The following is a 23,192-nucleotide window of genomic DNA, read 5'->3' as shown; positions in this document are numbered from 1 at the left end:
GCTTTATCCATTCATCTGTCAATGGACATCTGGGCTCTTTCCACAGTTTGGCTATTGTGGACATTGCTGCTATAAACATTGGGGATCATTGCATTTGTATCTTTGGGGTAAATACCTAGTAGTGCAATTGCTGGGTCATAGGGTAGCTCTGTTTTTTAACTTCTTAAGGAACCTCCATACTGTTTTCCAGAGTGGTTGTACCAGCTTGCATTCCTACCAACAGTGTAAGAGGGTTCCCCTTTCTCCACATCCTTGCCAACATTTGTTGTTTCCTGACTTGTTCATTTTAGCCATTGTGACTGGTGTGAAGTGGTATCTCATTGTGGTTTTGATTTGTATTTCCCTGATGCCAAGTGATGTGGAGTATTTAGATTACTCAGTCATCAGAAAGGATGAATACTTACCATTGACATTGATGTGGATGGAATTGGAGGGTATTTTGCTAAGCAAGTAAGTCAACCAGAAAAAGATAATTATCATATGGTTTCACTCATATGTGGAATATAAGAAACAGTGCATAGGATCATAGGGGAAGGGAGGGAAAACTGAATGGGAAGTCATCAGAAAGGGAGAAAAACCATGAGAGACTCTTAACTATAGGAAACAAACTGAAGGTTGCTGGAGGGGAGTTGGGTGGGGGAATAGGGTAACTGGGTGATGGGCATTAAGGAGGGAACATGATGTGATGAGTTCTGGGTGTTATATGCAACTGATGAATTACTGAACTCTACATCTGAAACTAATGATGTACTATATGTTGGCTAGTTGAATTTAAATAAAAAAACTTTTAAAAATGGGCAAAAGATTTGAATAGACATTTCTCCAAAGAAGATATACAAAATGCTATAAGCACATGAAAATATCATTAACATCATTAGTTATTAGGTAAACGAAAATTAAAACCAGAATGAGATACCACTGTATACTTACGAGATGGCTATAATATCAAAAATCCCCCAAATAACAAGTGTTTGCATTGATGTGGAGAAATTGGAATGCTTATCCATTGCTGGTGGTAATGTAAATGGTCCAACCACTTTGGAAAACAGTCTGGCAATTTCTCAAAATGTTAAACGTAGAGTTACTATATGACCCAGCAATTCCACTCTTAGGTATCTACCCAAAAGAAATGAAAACATATATCTGCACAATTTGTACATGAATGTTAATTGCTGTATTATTCATAATAGCCTCAAAGCAGAAACAACCTAAATGTCCATGAAATGATGAATGGATAAATCAAATGTGTATAACCTCATGAAGGCATACTATTTGTCAATCAAAAGGAATGAAGTTCTGATATAAGCTCTGCACTCAGTGCAGAGCTTGGGATTCTCTCCCACTCCCTTTGCCCCTCCCCTCCCCTCTCTCTCTCTATCTCAAATAAATAAATAAATCATTAAAAAATTATTTTGGAGAAGAATGAGTATTCTGTTGTTTTAGGGTGGAATGTTCTGTAAATATCTATGAGGTCGATCTGGTCCAGTGTGTCATTCAAAGCTCTTGTTTCCTTGTTGATTTTCTGCTTAGATGATCTGTCCATTGCTGAGAGTGGAGTATTGAGGTCCTACAATTAACATATTATTATCAATATGACTCTTTATTTTGGTTAAGAGTTGGCTTATGTAGATGGCTGCTCCCATGTTGGGGGCATAGATATTTACAATTGTTAGATCTACTTGTTGGATAGACCCTTTAAGAATGATATAGTGTCATTCTGTGTCTCTAATTACAGACTTTAGTTTAAAATCTGATTTGTCTGATATAAGAATTACTACCCCAGCTTTCCTTTGAGGTCCGCTGGCATGGAAGATGGATCTCCACCCCTTCACTTTCGGTCTGGATGTATCTTTAAGTTCAAAATGAGTCTCTTGTAGATAGCATATGGATGGGTCCTGTCTTTTTATCCAATCTGCAACCCTGTGCCATTTTATGGGAGCATTTAGGCCATTCACGTTGAGAGTGATTATTGAAAGATATGAATTAATTGTCATCATGTTGCCTGTAAAGACGTTGTTTTTATAGATTGTCCCTGTAAATGTCATTCTTCCCGAGCGCACATGGAACTTTCTCCAGAATAGACCACATATTGGGTCACAAATCAGGTCTCAACCGATACCAAAAGATTGAGATTATTCCCTGCATATTCTCAGACCACAATGCTTTAAAACTGGAACTCAATCACAAGAAAAAGTTTGGCAGAAATTCAAACACTTGGAAGCTAAAGACCACTCTGCTCAAGAATGTTTGGATCAACCAGGAAATCAAAGAAGAACTTAAACAATTCATGGATATTAATGAGAACGAAAACACATCAGTCCAAAACCTATGGGATACTGCAAAGGCGGTCCTAAGGGGGGAAATACATAGCCATCCAAGCCTCACTCAAAAAAATGGAAAAATCCCGAATTCACCAACTAACTCTACACCTTAAAGAACTAGAGAAAAAGCAACAAACGATGCCTAAGCCACGCATTAGAAGAGAAATAATTAAAATTAGAGCAGAGATCAATGAATTAGAAACCAGAAACACAGTAGATCAGATCAACGAAACTAGAAGTTGGTGCTTTGAAAGAATTAATAAGATCAATAAACCACTGGCCAGACTTATCCAAAAGAAAAGAGAAAGGACCCAAATTAATAAAATTATGAATGAAAGGGGAGAGATCACGACTAACACCAAGGAAATAGAAACAATTATTAGAAATTATTATCAACAACTATATGCCAATAAACTGAACAATCTGGATGAAATGGAGGCCTTCCTGGAAACCTATAAGCTGTCAAGATTGAAACAGGAAGAAACTGACAACCTGAATAGGCCAATAACCAGTAACAAGATTGAAGCAGTGATCAAAAACCTCCCAAAAAACAAGAGTCCAGGGCCTGATGGATTCCCTGGGGAATTCTACCAAACATTCAAAGAAGAAATGATACCTATTCTACTGAAGCTGTTTCAAAAAATAGAAACAGAAGGAAAACTTCCAAACTCATTCTATGAGGCCAGCATTACCTTAATCCCCAAACCGGGCAAAGACCCCATCAAAAAGGAGAATTTCAGACTGATATCCCTGATGAATATGGATTCCAAAATCCTCAAATACATTGAAAGGATCCTCCACCACGACCAAGTGGGATTTATCCCTGGGATGCAAGGGTGGTTCAACATTTGCAAATCAATCAATGTGATAGAACACATTAATACGAGGAGGGAGAAGAACCATATGTTCCTCTCAATTGATGCAGAAAAAGCATTTGACAAAATACAACATCCTTTCCTGAATAAAACTCTTCAGAGTATAGGGATAGAGGGAACATTCCTCAAGTTCATAAAATCCATCTATGAAAAACCCACAGCGAATATCATCCTCAATGGGGAAAAGCTGAAAGCCTTTCCCTTAAGATCAGGAATACATCAAGGATGCCCACTCTTGCCACTATTGTTCAGCATAGTACTAGAAGTCCTAGCAACAGCAATCAGACAACAAAAAGAAATAAAAGGTATTCAAATTGGCAAAGAACAAGTCAAAGTCTCTCTCTTCACAGATAACATGATACTCTATGTGGAAAACCCAAAAGACTCCACCCCCAAATTACTAGAACTCATCCAGCAATTCAGTAATGTGGCAGGATACAAAAATCAATGCACAGAAATCAGTTGCTTTCTTATACACTAACAATGCAACTGTAGAAAGAGAAATTAGAGAAAAGATTCCATTTACAATAGCACCAAAAACCATAAGATACCTCGGAATATACCTAACCAAAGAGGTAAAGGATCTGTATTCTAGGAACTACAGAACGCTCATGAAAGAAATTGAAGAAGACACAAAAAGATGGAAAAATATTCCATGCTCATGGATCAGAAGAATAAACATTGTTAAAATGTCTATGCTACCCAGAGCAATCTATACCTTCAATGCCATCCTGATCAAAATTCCAATGACATTTTTCAAAGTGCTGGAACAAACAATCCTAAAATTTGTATGGAATCAGAAAAGACCCTGAATTGCCAAGGAGATGTTGAAAAAGAAAAACAAAGCTGGGGGCATCACGTTGCCCGATTTCAAGCTATATTACAAAGCTGTGATCACCAAGACAGCATGGTACTGGCACAAAAACAGACATATAGACCAATGGAACAGAATAGAGAACCCAGATATGGACCCTCAACTCTATGGTCAAATAATCTTTGACAAAGCAGGAAAAAACATGCAATGGAAAAAAGACAGTCTCTTCAATAAATGGTGCTGGGAAAATTGGACAGCCACATGCAGAAGAATGAAACTCGACCATTCTCTAACACCATTCACAAAGATAAACTCAAAGTGGATGAAAGACCTCAATGTGAGACAGGAATCCATCAAAATCCTAGCGGAGAACATAGGCAGTAACCTCTTTGACATCAGCCACAGCAACTTCTTTCAAGATACATCTCCAAAAGCAAGTGAAACAAAAGCAAAAATGAACTTTTGGGACTTCATCAAGATAAAAAGCTTCTGCACAGCAAAAGCAACAGTCAACAAAACAAAAAGGCAACCCACAGAATGGGAGAAGATATTTGCAAATGACACTACAGACAAAGCGCTGATTTCCAAGATCTATAAAGAACTTCTCAAACTCAACACCCAAAAAACAAATAATCAATTCAAAAAATGGGCAGAAGACATGAACAGACACTTCTCAAAAGAAGACATACAAATGGCTAACAGACACACGAAAAAATGTTCATCATTACTATCAGGGAAATTCAGATCAAAACCACATTGAGATACCACCTTACACCAGTTAGAATGGCAAAAAACTGAGAAGGCAAGAAACAACAAATGTTGGAGAGGTTGTAGAGAAAGGGGAACCCTGTTATACTGCTGGTGGGAATGCAAGTTGGTACAGCCACTTTGGAAAACAGTGTGGAGATGCCTCAAAAAATTAAAAATAGAGCTACCTTATGACCCAGCAATTGCACTCCTGGGTATTTACCTCAAAGACACAGATGTAGTGAAAAGAAGGGCCATATGCACCCCAATGTTCATAGCAGCAATGTCCACAATAGCCAAACTATGGAACAAGCCGAGACACCCTTCAACAGATGAGTGGATAAAGAAGATGTATTCCATGTATATGGTGGAATATTACTCAGTCATCAGAAAGGATGAGTACCCAACTTTTACATCAACATGTATGGGACTGGGGAGATTATGCTAAGTCAAGTAATTCAAGCAAAGAAAGTCAATTATCATATGGATTCACTTATTTGTGGAACAGAAGGAATAGCATGGAAGACATTAGGAGAAGGAAGGGAAAAATGAAGGGGGGGATATCGGAGAGGGAGATGAACCATGAGAGACTATGGACTCTGAGAAACAAACTGAGGGTTCTAGAGGGGAGGGGGGTGGAGTGATGGGTTAGCCTGGTGATGGGTATTAAGGAGGGCATGAGCTTCATGGAGCACTGAGTGTTATATGCAAACAATGAATCATGAAACACTACATCAAAAACTAATGATGTACTGTATGGTGACTAACATAACATAATAAAATAAAATTAAATAAAAAAAACTGATACAATGTTGTTTAAGATTGTACTTAAAATAGATTAAATCACATTATGTAATTTTCAACTTCTCAAGATTCATTGCATTTTCTTCATTTCCAAGTAGTGTTGAATTTATTTTTGAATACCTTATTTTTATGAATACAATTGTTGCCATTTTATTTTATATAAATGACATAATGATAGACTTATTGATATTTGTATATGCTTATTTTTGCTTATCATTTAAAAATCTTAATATTTTGTGCTTAAAACAAATAAAAGACAGTTTCACGGTTTATTTTATGAAATGAGTTCTTTTAAATAAAGTCCTGGTGATGGGTATTAAAGAGGGCATGTATTGCATGGAGGACTGGGTGTTATACAGAAACAATGAATCATAGATCACTACATCAAAAACTAATGATGTACTGTGTGGTGACTAACAAAACATAATAAAAAAAAAATCCTGGGATGTGAGTGTGGTCACTTGGTTCCAGTGGGGCAGTCTCTAGGAAGGAAGAGCGAGAAGGTGAACAGGAGGAGCGGGAGTCTGATGCAGACTTACCTGTGCCTGCAGGAGCATGAACAGTCAATGGCCCGTTGGGCAGGAACTTGCTTAGCACTCTCAGGACATCCTCCAGGCCAACAAGCAGGTGAGTGGCCACACAGTGCTGCTCTGAGGGAGGCAGGGTCTTCAGGTCCCCTGGGGTCTCCAGCAGCTCACTTACTTCCCTCATGAGGTCCTGGGGGGATGTGGTCACAGAGCCAGTGGTCAGTGGATCAAAGGGGTTGCACAAAGACCTGACCATTCAGCCCAGAACAGACCCTGGAGACTGGGTATTTGGAGGGTAACAATGGCACTGAATTAAATTCCCAGGATGGTCCCTGCTGCTTAGATCTCAGCTACAGAGACGTCAATGCAGGTCAGAAAGGCCAAGGCTGACATAAGCCCGAAGCCCAGAATAAGCAATAGGGAAATAGGGAAATAAATTAGTGCATGTGGGTGTCTTTAAAAGTGCTCAGATAGCTGAGTGCCCTAGTCTTCTCACCACCATGGGTGAGGGACCAGTTGCAGTGCCCACTACATGGGGCCTTGTTTTCACGCCTACAAAAGGTCTCTATGGGATTCCCGTATCTAGCCTCTTTCTTGGTTCCAACTTTACCTGGATGGTGTTCTTGGCCAAGGCTGGCGTGAAGTCTTGGGATAATTGCTGGACTTTGTCAAAGAAGTGGGAGAGACTCGGGAAAGGAGACATGGGGGTGAGTAAGAGAGCCTGAAGAGGGAGTTTGGGGAGAGGGTGGACACAAGATGGTTGGTGAAGGTCTTTCTGCTTCTGGTCTTCTGCTGAAGTTTCACTCACCTGGCTGCTGACCCCAGAAGGTGATGTCCATGAGAAGAAGAGGACTTCTGCAGGGAAAAGAGGCAGGAGCACCACTGGTGTATGTGTGTGTGTGTGTTTGTGCACATGCTGAATGCATGTGTATGCTTGCTTTTTGTTTTGTGAATGCATGTATGCACACACATGTTCATGTGCAAGAGTGTATGTGCACATACATACACAGGCATGTTATACTTACATGTGCATGCATGCATGTATGTGTGTCCGGACTATATACCTTAACAGATGGTGAGCTTCAGACCATGCAGAGGCTTGGACCTGGCTACCCAGTCATGGTCACAGTGGCATCTGTAGCTGCCCTTCACATTGATGCAATGGGTAGAGTTGTGGCATTGGTGTTTTCCAGAGCTACACTCATCCACATCTAACATAAAAGAGAGGACCAGTCCCCTATCTCAGCTCAGGCCTTTCCTCTACTCACTAACTCCAGCCCTCTACCTTCCTCAAGGTCAGGCATCAAGGAGTCCATCATAGTTGAAATGGATGGATACCATTTGGTGATAGCACTCCCAACTCATCAACCACCTCAGAGCAGGCATTGGCAAACTATGGCCCACAGCCAAACCCAGATGTTGCCTGTTTCTATAAAGAATAGGTTTTATATTTTTAAGTGGCTAAAAAAACAGAAGAAAGAGCCATCTTTTATGACACATGAAAATGATATGAAATTCAAATTTTAGTATCCATAGATAAAATTGTATCGGAACACAGTCACTCCTATTCATTTATGTGTTGTCTCTGTCTGCTTTCACACTATAATGGCAAGTTTAGCAGTTGTGACATGGACCTTCTGGCCCATAAAACCCAAGATATTTCTTATGTGGCCCTTTGCATGAGGAGTAGGCTGGCCTCTACATTCAAGCAAGGTTGGCAAGATGAGAACTCTGTATATATGTGTGAGTGTGTGATATTTCAGGTCAGAGCTGCTTGGTGAATGGTGAGTATGGTAGACAGAATAATGGCCCCTTCAAAGATGTTCAAGTCCTTATGCCTGGAGCCTGTGATTACATTAGCTTTCATCCAAAAGAAATTTTGAACTTGGTGATTAAGAACCTTGTTGGAGGATTATTCTGATGATCTGAGTGTACCTAATGTAATCACAAGCGTTCTTGTAAAAGGGAGGGAGATCAGAGAAGAGAGGAGATGGATGATACATATGATGTTGGCTTTGAAGATGGGGAAGGGAACCCTGTACCAAGGAAGGAAGGCAGCTTCTAGAAACCAGAAAAGGCAAGGAAACAGATTCTCCCTTAGAGCCTCTAGAAGGAAACATTTAAAACTTCTGACCTTCAACACTGTAAGAGAATATATTTATACTGTTTTGAACTATTAAGTTTGTTATATCAGCAATAGGAAACTAATACAATGGTCCATTGAGGAGCCTGGGAATTGCTTCCAGCCAAGTGGTGTTGGTATCAGCCCCTCATGTTGCTGCAGGAGTCTGATGGATAATCTGGAGGTATGCTTAGCCAGCTCACAAAGCCTCTAACCCCACTGCCTAAGGCCACCCCTCAATTTTCTATGGCTCCATCCACAGCTCTACCCTTTAGGGTTCTGGGCTCACACAGCCCTCTGTAGTGCCTATATCCTGTGGGGTGGATGGTAGGTCTGTTCTAAGTGCCACGCACAGAGGGAACTTGTTTTGGCCCCAGAATGTCTCTGGTATCCCTGCTATCTCCCCACCCAAATGAAGTTCCTCCTCTGAGCAGTTTGTGAGTGAAAAATGAGGAAGGCATGTGATTGTGGTCACAGCATTGAATAAATGGGTGTGTTCACATCCACTTGGCTCCCAACTTATCTTTCCCTCTTTTCTAATTAGAAGAGAAATTTGATCCTCTTTTGTTGACTTAGAAACCAGGAGAGTGGAGTTTGGACAATCCTTGCTATAGTTTTTTTGTTTGTTTGTTTGTAACCTAGACAGTGGGGTAGGAGATGCCTCTCTTAAGATCAGAAAATTTTCTCCTTTAGGGATTGTGAGTAGCTTATAAACAGCAGCATGCTCCCAGTAAGACTGATGTTTAAAAGTGAACTCATTTTGGCACCTGGATGGCTCAGTTGGTTAAGCATGTCTTCGGCTCAGGTCATGATCTCAGGGTCTGGGATTGAGCCCCATGTCGGGCTCCCTGCTCAGTGCAGAGTCTGCTTCTTCCTCTCCCTCTGCCCCCCATGCCACTCATGTACTAGCTTTCTCTCTCTCTCTCTCTCTCTCTCTCTCTCAAGTAATTAAATAAAATCTTTAAAACAGTGAGCCCATTTCAAAGCAAATACATTGCTGGGGCGCCTGGGTGGCTCAGTCGGTTAAGCGGCTGCCTTCGGCTCAGGTCCTGGGATCGAGCCCCACGTCCGGCTCCCTGCTCAGTGGGGAGCCTGCTTCTCCCTCTCCCTCTGCCTGCCGCTCTGCCTACTTGTGCTCTCTATCTCTCTGTCAAATAAATAAATAAAAATCTTAAAAAAAAAAAAGCAAATACATTGCTGTCACATTTTTTAATGTTGAAAGATTTAATATTTTACTTTTCTCTTTGTGGATACTAAATACCCCTTGTCTCTTAGCCATTTTGAATACTTTCAAACATCAGTCAAACAACTGTGTAAATAAAAAATGGTTAGTGTGGAAATGAATAATGGATTGAAAAGTCCTCAATTAAGGTAAGTCTGTGAAGTTTTTCTTAAAAGTGTATTGTGCTTAGCTTTATAAGATAAACAATTCAGTATTCAGGTTTAAACAAAAACCTAATCTCTTCAAAAGTAGGTATTATTGCTCCTGAATTAGAGATGAGGAAACCAAGACCAGAGATTGTAAAAACTCGGCCAAAATCAAGGCCAACTGTCAGGGCCAAGATGTGACCACAGCTCTGATCATGGTGATGACAGAGCTCTTTCCAGTTTCTCACTTCTGCATATTTCCAGAGTGCCTTGTATGCGCTAGGCACTTGGGTACAGTGGTGAGAAAGACATTGTTTACCCATGAACTGGATGCTTTGTGAAGAGTGACTATTTTTATATTGCATTTGTCTACAGGTCTGTCTGCCCACTGGAGTAAAATCTCCGGGAGACAGAGCCAATGCATTATTTAGCATTGGAGTCATAGTGCCTGGCATAGAGCTCAAAGCAGTGGTAAACAATCCAATCATGCCTATGATGGAATTATTATCTAAAAACTATGAAAAAGTAGTATTTATTTTTTGGACTACTACTTAACAAGTTTTAAGATTAAAATATACTTATGGAAACATGCTTGAGATTAATAAAAAAGGAAGACAAGGGAGAAGAAAAAGCCATTGCCATACTATGGGTACAACCCCGCAGCATGCTTTTCTGTTTAAAACAGCTTGGAAAGCATTTCAATTTAATTCATCAAGAGATATCTCATTTAGCACTATTTTTAATCACTCCAAACTGGAAACAACCCAAATGTCCTTCAATGGATGAATGGATAAACCAACTGTGGTACAGCTGTACAATGGAATATTACTTAGCAATAAAAAGAAATGAACTAGTCTTCAAAATTACCATTGGAACTTTAAAGAAATATACATATCTGGGCTCCATGTCTGGGCATGGTTTAGTAAATCTCAGGTAGGGAGGGCCCAGGCATCTATATTTAAATATATATATATAGGGTGATTCTACCAGAGAGCCAGAAACGAAGGTTACTATACCCATCTCTCTAAAACAGTGATCTGTGGACTAATGTGACGTGTGTATCTAGCAACAGATTAGAATTTTGCAGCCCACATAGGGGAGGTAACTTTATGCTATTTCACTATTAGCCAAACCCAAGATCCAGATAAATAGGAGAAGAAAGCAGTCATTGTAAATCCAAGCTGAGTGTAGCCAATTTTCTTTCTGGAAAATAAAAATGTCAAAAATGGGGGGAAAAAAGGAATGAACTATTGATACACAAAACAATATGGGTGAACCTCAAAAATGTTACACTGAGTGGAAGGAATCTGACTCAAAAGGCTACATATTATAGTATTCCATCCATATGACATTTTCAAAAGAATGCCACAGGTGAAAGAAAACATCTGTAGATTAGGGGTTGCCAGGGCAGAGGGGTGGGGTGACTATAAAGGAACAGAAGGAAGGGGTGTTTTGGGGTAATGGAACTAATTGGCCTGGATCCTGAATGTAGTGGTGGTAACCCAAATCTGTATGTGTGTGAAAATTCTTAGAACTATTAGGGGCACCTGGCTGGCTCAGTCAGAAGAACACATGACTCTTGATCTTGAGGTTGTAAGTTTGAGTCCCACATTGGGTGTAGAGATTACTTAAAAATAAAATCTTTAAAAAAATTGAGGTGCCTGGGTGGCTCAATCATTAAGCATCTGCCTTTGGCTCAGGTCATGATCCCAGGATCCTGGGATCAAGCCCTGTGTCGGGAAGCCTGCTTCTCCTTCTCCCACTCCCTCTGCTTGTGTTCCCTCTCTTGCTGTGTCTCTCTCTGTCAAATAAATAAATAAAATCTTTTAAAAAAATCATAGAACTGTCCATCAAAGAGAAAAACAAGTTGATAAAAAGGCTCTGAAGCTTATCATTGTATGGCGGTACCATAATATGTTAAACTATTCTCCTTTAATGGAAGTCATCTGTTTCCAGTCTTTAACTATTGCATATGATGTTACAGTAAAGAATCAACTAGATATACCTTAACATGGCATTTTAAGTCTGAACAAGAATGAGAAATGGAAGGAATGAGCCCCCGCTAGACAAAGGATGCTCTCTCTTGGACTCTCAGACATAAGAGGTAATGATTCCAAGATGGTCCTCAAAATTGACAGGATGAGGTTTGTCATGGGAGTTGGAGAAATGTGTGGCATGGGAAGCTACTTACCTTGACAAGTGTTCTCCTTCTCACTTTGGAATTTGGTGCCCCCCGAAAGGAGCTAATGCCCAGAGGCACATTCACAGTAGTGACTCCCCTCAACATTGTGACAATGTGCAAAGCTTCCACAAGATACACATAGAGGTGGGCCACACTTGTTGATATCTGGAACATAAGTGGGAACTGCTAGGAACACCCAAAATTCTGGTAGGATAGGTAGCAACGAGATTCAAATGATTTTACCCCTTGCATTTTCTTTCCAAACAAAATAATGTGTTTACAGGAGAAAACTGGGAAATTGGAAAATGCAAAGAACCATAAATATCCAACCACTGAGATTACAACAATTTTTTAATAATGGAGAACAGTATAATAACTCCACATGTACCTGTCACCCAGCATTACCAATTATGAAGATAACACTATTACTTTTTCATTGATTTCCCATAGCATCAGACCATAGCTTTAAAAAAATTTTTTTTCACACCTTTTAGTATATACAAATTCTCCCAGGATTTTAGAATATTTTGACTACTTTTCCACATCAAAATAAAAAAAATAATTTTAATGCCTATAGATATTCCATAGTAGGGATATTTCATATTTTATCCAACTTATGACCACCTGGACAGACATCAGAATGCTACAGTTTGCACCATGGGTCCAGATTCTTCCACTTCCTAGCTATGTGACTTTGGACAAATGGCTTCCCCTCTCCAGGCTCAGTTTCCTTATTTACAATATGGCACCAACATTGACTTTCTCAAGGGGCTGATCTGGATTTCTTCAGGGACAGTGTTTGAGAGATTTGTGGACTTCAAATTATCTCTATCTGAATTCCAGCTGTATGACCAGCTGTGTGAGTGTGAGCAAACCACCTCTCAAAGTCTCGGTTCCCTTACCTATAAATCAGGGATAATAACAGTATGCACTCATCTGATTGTTAGGTAGTTTAAATTAATTTTAACTTTGGAAATAGCGTTTTACAAATGGCAAATGGCCATCCTGGCATAAGGTTGCATGTGGGTCTTTTTGGATGGAGGAACTGAGATTATAGGGAGTTCCCAGCAAGTTAGTGCTAGGGTTGGTAGAACATTCCGAATCTCAGCTGGCTGCATGGCCCTCCCTGACTGCCTCCTTCAACATGCTCCCTCTGTCTTTGACCAATTAACAGCCAACAACAACAACAACAACAACAACAACAACAACAAAATGCATTGGCTTCTTATCAAGTGCAATGCACTGTTCTAAGTGTTTTACATGTATTAATTTATCATTTATGTATTTTCTTATTGAGGTAACATTCACATAACAAAAGAACACTACATCTGAAACCAGTGATGTACCATGGGTTGGCTAATTGAATTTAAATTAAAAAAAAAGGATTTAGAAAAAATATCAACTCTTTTAAAGTGAACAACTCACTGGCATTTATTACATTATAATGTGGTGCAACCACCACCTCTCTCTAGTTCCAGAACATTTTTATCACTCCAAAAGAAAACCCCCTTAGGTGAAGGGGATTAAGAGTACAGTTCTTATGAGCACTGAGTAACTGTCAATCACTGAGAATTGTTGAATCACTACATTGTACACTGGAAACTAATACAACACTGTATATTAACTATACTGGAATTAAAATTAAAAACTCAATTAAAAAAAACCCTTATGCAACTAAGTAGTCAATCCCCATTCCTCTCTCCCCCAGCACCTGGAAACCATCAATTTGCTTTCTGTTTCTGTGAATTCCATTTATATGTATTTGTTGATTTAAAGCACACAATAACTAAATGGGTTGATATCATTATCCCCAATTTACAGATAAGGAAATTGAGGCACTGGGAGATGGAACAATTTGCTTGGACTTGCACACTGGAATTCAGATAGTCCAGCTCCAAATCCTAAGCTTTTAACACTACTCTTTGACCAGGAGACATGATTGCCCATCTCTTGGTTTTCCTCTCCTGCCCTTGGCAAAGAACTTCAGTGTTGCTCCAAGGGCTGAGGAGTCTGGATACCCCCAGGTGACCCCTCTTTGATGACCCCCTCTATGGTCTCTCAGCCTCTTTACCTGTACAGACCTCCAAGGGGTTGCTAAAGATAACCTATCCAGACAGAGAAGTGAATCCAGGATCACAGTGGCAGGAAGTGGCATTGGTACAATGGGCATTCCGTGGACATCGAGCACAGGGAGCTGTTGGGAATGGATATATAGGTTTGAAGGTCCTCAGAAGATTCCAACTCCCAGATGGGAACAAGGAGATGGAAGGAAGAGAAGGAAGTGATGCTTGTCATCATACAAGGAATTGTCCTTGGTAATGGACTAGAAGTTTGGGGGAGAATCAGGGTCAAATTCTCAAATCCTAAGAAGACTATTCCCAAGAAATGGCCTTTGCTAGTGTGAAGTCCCTTTCCTCAGCTTCGGGTGATGGATGGGGTTTGTTACACATACTCACCTCTGTTCTTGTGGGCAATAATTTCCAGTGATGTTAGCAGGACACAAAGCCCTAGAACAGAAAGAGAAGGTAAATATGGCTGAAGAATGAACTCCAAACCACCCACAGAAATAGCTACTACAAGCTGGTTAAGGAGACTCTCCCCTATGGCATTATGGCTTCTAGAACATCTCAGTGTTTTCTTCTGGACAGGCTCCTAGACTTTCCCACAGGACCTAGGGGGGCACATGTTCTCTCTCCCTATTTTCTTCCAGAAGTCTCCTGAGGAATTGATCACAGCAGGCTTTTACTATATGGATCACAATCTACACAGATGGAAAGTAATAGGCATATGTATTAGAACATCTTTTCCCACCCATTTTATGACATACCCCTTATGAAGAGAATTTCAGATCTGCCTGTCTTTATACAGATACTAATACTAGTTTTTTACAGTCAGGATCGTTCTTCTTTTGAAGTAACTTAAATCCATTTTCACTTCCTAGGCTGGCCTGAGATTATACCACTGGTCTTGGAGTTGAATGCAATTACATTAGAATTTTAGCTCTGCCACTCACTGGCTCTGTGACTTTGTGCAACTTGATTTTTATTTTAAAATTTTTTTCCATTTAATAAAAAATTCCAAACATAAGTCAAATGTAGAAAAACAGTCAACTCAACCTGTGTGTATTAATTACCCTGCTACAATAATCATAAACTTATGGTCACTTTTATTTCATCTACACCTTTACTCAGTCCCTGCCCCCACTGGATAATTTGGAGGCAAATTCCAGGCACCATATTATTTCACATGATTTATTCTAAGAACAAAATTATTTATAGGCATTAATAACAAAAAATATATAAATTATAAATTGAGAAATCCCAAAATAAGCCCCACATTTTCCTTTGGTTGCAAATTCAAACCACTTCCTTCTTGGAAAAAAATGCCTTTTTTTGTTCTTATCCTTCTGGAGAATAGTGCAAGAACAAGCAGTGAATCAAGCAGAGGAAAAAGACATTTCTCAAAAGGCACAGAGAACACTAAAATGGTTTCAACTGAAGATTCTCACAATTCTACCTACCTGAATAAAATGCAAAATACCTGCCCCTCATGGTACAGAAACATGAAGCCTCAGCAGTGGGGGAATTCGATCTTGAGCTGTGGGCTAATAATATTTCCTGTTGAAGCAAATATGTACCCTAGAAGACCTGACTTGGCAAAGAGCTAGCCTGAATGCTTTCTTCCCCTTTCCCCACCAATTTGAACTTACCAGAATCCCTGTTCCGCTTTCTATTCTTTGCCTGGCATTACTACTCTTTGCACTGCCAGCCTCCTTGCTGATGTTTGTTAATTTCTAATGATGAAAGAGTGAGTGATGGTAAATCTATTTAGATGGTCTTTTTTTTTTTCCAATTTCTGGAATTTTTTTTATTATGTTATATTAATCACCATACATTACATCTTTAGTTTTTGATGTAGTGTTCCATGATTCATTGTTTGCATATAACACCCAGTGCTCAAGGCAGAATGTGCCCTCTTTAATACCCATCACCAGGTTAACCCATCCTCCCACCGCCTTCCCCTCTAGAACCCTCAGTTTGTTTTTCAGAGTCCATAGTCTCTCATGGTTCGTCTCCCCCTCCGATTTTCCCCCCTTCATTCTTCCCCTCCTGCTATCTTCTTCTTCTTCTTCTTCTTTTTTTTAAACATGCAATGTATTATTTGTTTCAGAGGTACAGATCTGTGATTCAGCAGTCTTGCACACTTCACAGCGCTCACCAAGCACATACCCTCCCCAATGTCCATCACACAGCCACCCCATCCCTCCCACCCCCACCACTCCAGCAACCCTCAGTTTGTTTCCTGAGATTAAGAATTCCTCATATCAGTGAGGTCATATGATACATGTCTTTCTCTGATTGACTTATTTCACTCAGCATAATACCCTCCAGTTCCATCCATGTCGTTGCAAATGGCAAGATTTTATTCCTTTTGATGGCTGCATAATATTCCATTATATATATACATATATATATATATATACACACACACACACACACCACATCTTCTTTATCCATTCATCTGTCGATGGACATCTTGGCTCTTTCCACAGTTTGGCTATTGTGGACATTGCTGCTATAAACCTTGGAGTGCACGTACCCTTTGGATCCCTACATTTGTATCTTTTGGGTAAATACCCAGTAGTGCAATTGCTGGATCATATGGTAGCTCTATTTTCAACTTTTTGAGGAACCTCATACTGTTTTCCAGAGTGGCTGCACCAGCTTGCATTCCCACCAACAATGTAGGAGGGCTCCCCTTTCTCCACATCCCCCCATATCTGTCATTTCCTGACTTGTTAATTTTATTTTATTTATTTTATTTATTTTATTTTGGGGGGGGTTATTTATTTATTTTTTTAAATTTTATTGTTATGTTAGTCACCATACAATACATCATTAGTTTTTGATGTAGTGATCCATGATCCATTGTTTTCGTATAACACCCAGTGCTCCATGCAGTACGTGCCCTACTTAATACCCATCACCAGGCTAACCAATCCCCCTTCTCCCCTCCCCTCTAAAACCCTGTTTGTTTCTCAGGTCCATAGTCTCTCATGGTTCATCTCTCCCTCCAATTCCCCCCACCCATTTTTTCCTTCCTTCTCCTAATGTCCTCCATGTTATTCCTTATGTTCCACAAATAAGTGAAACCATATGATAATTGACTTTCTCTGTTTGACTTATTTCAGTTAGCATAATCTCCTCCAGTCCCATCCATGTTGATGTAAAAGTTGGGTATTCATCTTTTCTGATGGCTGAGTAATATTGCATTGTATATATGGACCCCATCTTCTTTATCCATTCATCTGTTGAAGGGCATCTCAGCTCTTTCCACAGTTTGGCTATTGCGGACATTGCTGCTCTGAACATTGGGGTGCATATGGCCCTTCTTTTCACTACATCTGTGTCTTTGGGGTAAATACCCAGGAGTGCAATTGCTAAAATGGTAGCTCTATTTTAAAATTTTTGAGGCACCTCCACACTGTTTTCCAAAGTGGCTGTACCAACTTGCATTCCCACTAACAGTGTAAGAGGGTTCCCCTTTCTCCACAACCTCTCCAACATTTGTTGTTTCTTTCCCTGTCCATTTTTGCCATTCTAACTGGTGTAAGGTGGTATCTCAGTGTGGTTTTGATTTGGATTTCCCTGATGGCTAATGACGATGAACACTTTTTCATGTGTCTGTTAGCCATTTGTATGTCTTCTTCAGAGAAGTGTCTGTTCATCTCTTCTGCCCACTTTTTGACTTGATTATTTGTTTTTTGGGTGTTGAGTTGTTAATTTTAGCCATTCTGACTGGTGTGAGGTGGTATCTCATTGAGGTTTTGATTTGGATTTCCCTAATGCTGAGCAATGTTGAGCACTTTTTCATGTGTCTGTTGACCATTTGGATGTCTTCTTTGCAGAAATGTCTGTTCATGTCTTCTGCCCATTTCTGGATTGGATCATTTGTTCTTTGGGTGTTGAGTTTAAAATGTTCTTTATAGATTTTGGATACTAGCCTTTTATCTGACAGGTCATTTGAAAATATCTTCTCCCATTCTGTCGGTGGTCTTTTGGTTTTGTTGACTGTTTCTTTTGCTGTGCAAAAGCTTTTTATCTTGATGAGGTCCCAATAGTTCATTTTTGCCCTTGCTTCCCTTGCCTTTGGCGATGTTTCTAGGAAGAAGTTGCTGCGGCTGAGGTCGAAGAGGTTGCTGCCTGTGTTCTCCTTTAGGATGTTGATGGACTTCTGTCTCACACTGAGGTCTTTCAACCATTTGGAGTCTATTTTTGTGTGTGGTGTAAGGAAATGGTCCAGTTTCATTCTTCTGCATGTGGCTGTCCCAATTTTCCCAACACCATTTGTTGAAGAGACTGTCTTTTTTCCACTGGACATTCTTTCCTGCTTTGTCAAAGATGAGTTGACCATAGAGTTGAGGGTCCATTTCTGGGCTCTCTATTCTGTTCCATTGATCTATGTGTCTGTTTTTGTGCCAGTACCGTACTGTCTTGATGATGACAGCTTTGTAATAGAGCTGGAAGTCTGGAATTGTGATGCCACGGGCTTTGCTTTTCTTTTTCAACATTCCTCTGGCTAGTCGGGGTCTTTTCTGGTTCCATACAAATTTTAGGATTTTGTGTTCCATTTCTTTGAAAAAAGTGGATGGTATTTTGATGGGGATTGCATTGAATGTGTAGATTGCTCTAGGTAGCATTGACATCCTCACAATATTTGTTCTTCCAGTCCATGAGCATGGAACGTTTTTCCATTTCTTTGTGTCTTACTCAATTTCTTTCATGAGTATTTTATAGTTTTCTGAGTACAGATTCTTTGCCTCTTTGGTTAGATTTATTCCTAGGTATGGTTTTGGGTGAAATTATAAATGGGATCAACTCCTTAATTTCTCTTTCTTCTGTCTTGCTGTTGGTGTATAGAAATGCCACTGACTTTTGTGCATTGATTTTATATCCTGCCACTTTACTGAATTCCTGTATCAGTTCTAGCAGCTTTGGGGTGAAGTCTTTTGGCTTTTCCACATAGAGTATCATATCATCTGCAAACAGTGAGAGTTTGACTTCTTCTTTGCCAATTCAAATGCCTTTTATTTCTTTTTGTTGTCTGATTGCTGTAGCTAGGACTTCTAGTACTATGTTGAATAGCAGTGGTGATAGTGGACCTCCCTGCTGCATTCCTGACCTTAGGGGGAAAGCTCTCAGTTTCTCCCCATTGAGAATGATATCACTGTGGGTTTTTCATGGATGGCTTTTATGATATTGAGGTACGTACCCTCTATCCCTATACTCTGAAGAGTTTTGATCAAGAAAGGATGCTGTACTTTGTCAAATGCTTTTTCTGCATCTATTGAGAGGATCATATAGTTCTTGTTCTTTCTTTTATTAATGTATTGTATCACATTGATTGATTTGTGGATGTAGAACCAACCTTGCAGCCAAGAGAGAAATCCCACTTGGTTGTTGTGAATAATCCTTTTAATGTACTGTTGGATCCTATTAGGTAGTATTTTGGTGAGAATTTTTGCATCCATGGTCATCAAGGATATTGGTGTTTAATTATCCTTTTTGATGGGGTCTTTGTCTGGTTTGGGGATCAAGGCAATGGTAGCCTCATAAAACGAGTTTGGGAGGTTTATGATCACTGCTTTAATCTCGTTACTGGTTATTGGCCTATTCAGGTTGTCAATTTCTTCCTGTTTCAGTCTTGGCAGCTTATAGGTTTCCAGGAAGGCCTCCATTTCATCCAGATTGCTCAGTTTATTGGCATATAGTTGTTGATAATAATTTCTAATAATTGTTTCTGTTTCCTTGGTGTTAGTCGTGATCTCTCCCCTTTCATTCATAATTTTATTAATTTGGGTCCTTTCTCTTTTCTTTTGGATAAGTCTGGCCAGTGGTTTATCGATCTTATTAATTCTTTCAAAGAACCAACTTCTAGTTTCATTGATCTGATCTACTGTGTTTCTGGTTTCTAATTCATTGATTTCTGCTCTAATTTTAATTATTTCTCTTCTAATGCATGGCTTAGGCATCGTTTGTTGCTTTTTCTCTAGTTCTTTAAGATGTAGAGTTAGTTGGTGAATTCGGGATTTTTCTATTTTTTTTGAGTGAGGCTTGGATGGCTATGTATTTACCCCTTAGGACCGCAATTGCAGTATCACTGGTGTGTTTTTGTTTCATTGATTTCCATGAATTGTTTAAGTTCTTCTTCTTCTTTATTTTTTTTAAAGATTTTATTTATTTATTTGAGATAGAAAGGATGACAGATAGAGAGCATGAGAAGGAGGAGGATCAGAGGGAGAAGCAGACTCCCTGCTGAGTAGGGAGCCCGATGCGGGACTCGATCCTGGGACTCCAGGATCATGACCTGAGCTGAAGGCAGTTGCTTAACCAACTGAGCCACCAGGCACCCCTTAAGTTCTTCTTGGGATTTCCTGGTTGACCCAAACATTCTTGAGCAGAGTGGTCTTTAACTTCCAAGTGTTTGAATTTCTGCCAAATTTATTCTTGCAATTGAGTTCCAGTTTTAAAGCATTGTGGTCTGAGAATATGCAGGGAATAATCTCAATCTTTGGGTATCGGTTGAGTCCTGATTTGTGACCCAGTATGTGGTCTATTCTGGAGAAAGTTCCATGTGCACTTGAGAAGAATGAGTATTCTGTTGTTTTAGGGTGGAGTGTTCTGTATATATCTATGAGGTCCATCTGGTGCAGTGTGTCATTGAAAGCTCTTGTTTCCTTGTTGATTTTCTGCTTAGATGATCTGTCCATTGCTGAGAGTGGAGTATTGAGGTCTCCTACAGTTAATGTATTGTTATCAATATGACTTTATTTTGGTTAACAGTTGGCTTATGTAGATGGTTGCTCCCATGTTGGGGGCATAGATATTTACAATTGTTAGATCTTCTTGTTGGATAGACCCTTTAAGAATGATATAGTGTCATTCTGTGTCTCTTATTACAGACTTTAGTTTAAAATCTAATTTGTCTGATATAGGAATTGCTACCCCAGCTTTTTTTTGAGGTCCGCTGGCATTGAAGATGGATCTCCATCCCTTCACTTTCAGTCTGGATGTATCTTTAAGTTCAAAATGAGTCTCTTGTAGGCAGCATATGGATAGGTCCTGTCTTTTTATCCAATCTGCAACCCTGTGCCGTTTTATGGCAGCATTTAGGCCATTCACATTGAGAGTGATTATTGAAAGATATGAAGTAATTGTCATCATGTTGCCTGTGAAGACATTGTTTTTATAGATTGTCTATAAATTTCTGTTGTAGATCACTCTTGGGGTCTTTCTCCTTTTATAGACCCGCCTTAATATTTCTTGCAGGGCTGGCTTAGTGGTCACATATTCTTTCAGTTTGTGCTGGTCGTGGAAGCTCTGCATCTCTCCATCCATTCTAAATGACAGCCTTGCTGGATAAAGTATTCTTGGCTGCATGTTCTTCTCGTTTAGTGCCCTGAATATGTCTTGCCAGGCCTTTCTGGCTTGCCAGGTCTCTGTGGATAGGTCTGACATTATTCTGATGTTCCTCCCTCTGTACATAAAGAACCTCTTCGCCCTAACTGCCCTTAAGATGGTTTCCTTGGTTCTAAGATTTGCAAGTTTTACTATTACATGCCGGGGTGTTGGCCTGTTTTCCTTGATCTTGGGAGGGGTCCTCTCTTCCTCTAGGACTCGAATGTTTGTTTCATTCCCCGGGTTAGGGAAGTTGTCAGCCAAGACTTGCTCAAAAACATCTTCTAGTCCTCTCTCTCTCTCCACTCCCTCTGGGATTCCAATTATTCTGACATTGGAACGCTTCATGGTGTCACTTATTTCTGTGATTCTATTTTCATGGATTCTGAGTTGTTTTTCACTGGCCTCCTCTTTTCCCTTTTTATCTATTATACTGTCTTCCAGGTTGCTTATTCGTTCTTCTGCCTCACTTACCCTAGCTGTTAGATTATCTAGATTGGATTGGATCTCATTGATAGCATTTTTAAGTTCTGCCAATTCCCCTTTTGTTTCTGCCCTTAGAGACTCTATGTTGCCATTAATTGATTTCTCCATTCTAGCTATTGTCTTCACAATTGCTAGCCTGAATTCCATCTCCGACATCTTGGTTATATCTGCATCCATTTGTAAATCTGCAACATAAATCATAATCTCTGAGTCTTTTCTATTTTGGGGGTTCCTCCTCCTAGTCATTCTGTTGATGGGTGGTTGCGGGAATGTATAGAGTCTAAATGACTGACCAGAACCCAAGCAAGATGCACCTATTTTCTAGGGACCTTAGGGTTGCTGGCCTCTTGTTTTCCCAGCCTGTCTTTTGGGGGAGGGGCCTGCCACGCTGTTACTCAGGCAACCCTGTTTGAGCAGAGTTGCCCTGCCCCTGTGGTGGGGGATAGGCTTAGTGGGAATCAGTTTGGGGGGCTTTTGTTCTCTGGCAGCTTTCCCTGGCACTTTCTGTGTCTCTTCTGCGAGTCACAGCAGAAGAGACCATTTCCCACCCTCTGCCTCAGAGCAGAGAGACTGCAGTCTGTTCTTCAGTGAGCTCTCCAGCCACACCATCTCCATTTCTGTCTGTGCTGCTATAAACTGCAGTGTCCTGGGTTGTGCGCCCCTCCACAGTGCCCCCAGTCCTGCCTCCAGGTTGGGGCACATCTCTGCCCTTAGTACTTCTAAAACTGCCAGTCGCTCCCAGTTCACCCGTGCCACCCCGCTGCTCAGGGTTTCTGCCCTGGGGGCTGCCCTAAAGTCCTTTCCCTGCTGCTACCGGTCTGCGAGTCTGCACCCCGTCCCCAGCGTGCGAGGCTGTCGCTCACTGGCAGTGTAGGGTCCCCACGGACAGGCTCCCTTCTGCTGCTGTTTATCCTCCGATATCTGCCCACAGAATCATGGCTCCCCACTTTGTACCTCAAAACCAACCACCTGCGATATTCTGTTTGTAGAGATCCAGATCTTCTTACATCTCAGGCTGATTTCGTGGGTGATCAGAGTGGTCTGGTAGATATCCAGCTCAATTTCAGGGACCAGTTGAAATAGGGTCCCCTACTCCTCTGCCATCTTTTCCTCCCCCCCCCAGTACATTTTTTTAAGTAGGGTCTATGCCCAGAGTGGATCTCATCATGGGGCTTGAACTCACGACTATGAGATCAAGACCTGAGCTGAGGTCAAGTGTCAGACGCTCAACCAGTTTAGCCACGCAGGTGTCTCAATACATTTTTCAGAGTTTTCTGATGGTTATTGCTGAGGGTGTCTTGCAACTATAATAAGAACCACAAGGACCAGTCCAGTCACAACACTGGTAAATGATATGCTTAGACTGGCTCGCACACACACACAGAACATATATCCATATTTATGGTATCATACAGAGTATTTTCACTGCCCTAAAAATCCTTTGTGCTTCACCTATTCACTCCTCTCACTCCCACTCTACCCCCTGGC

At 40.4% G+C, this 23,192-nt stretch overlaps 1 protein-coding gene across 1 annotated transcript in view; it reads right to left on the bottom strand.

Annotated features, from left to right (window-relative positions):
- Nucleotides 1-8,842, bottom strand: part of LOC118005310 (adhesion G protein-coupled receptor E2-like) — a 30,046-nt gene extending 21,204 nt beyond the window's left edge. The window contains exons 1-2 of the mRNA XM_034997175.1: nucleotides 6,699-8,842; nucleotides 6,101-6,278 (exon numbers count right to left, since the gene is read on the bottom strand). Of these exons, the coding sequence (XP_034853066.1) occupies nucleotides 6,101-6,278; nucleotides 6,699-7,088 (568 nt within the window). The 5' untranslated portion in view covers nucleotides 7,089-8,842. The remainder of the gene's footprint in view (nucleotides 1-6,100; nucleotides 6,279-6,698) is intronic.
- Nucleotides 8,843-23,192: the final 14,350 nt, after the last annotated feature.

The sequence above is a fragment of the Mirounga leonina genome, unplaced genomic scaffold, assembly GCF_011800145.1.
Source record: "Mirounga leonina isolate KUSES-001 unplaced genomic scaffold, KU_Mleo_1.0 Mir_94, whole genome shotgun sequence".
Taxonomy (NCBI): domain Eukaryota; kingdom Metazoa; phylum Chordata; class Mammalia; order Carnivora; family Phocidae; genus Mirounga; species Mirounga leonina.
Note: the sequence above shows the minus strand (reverse complement) of the source record. Positions and strands in the feature narration are given on the sequence as shown.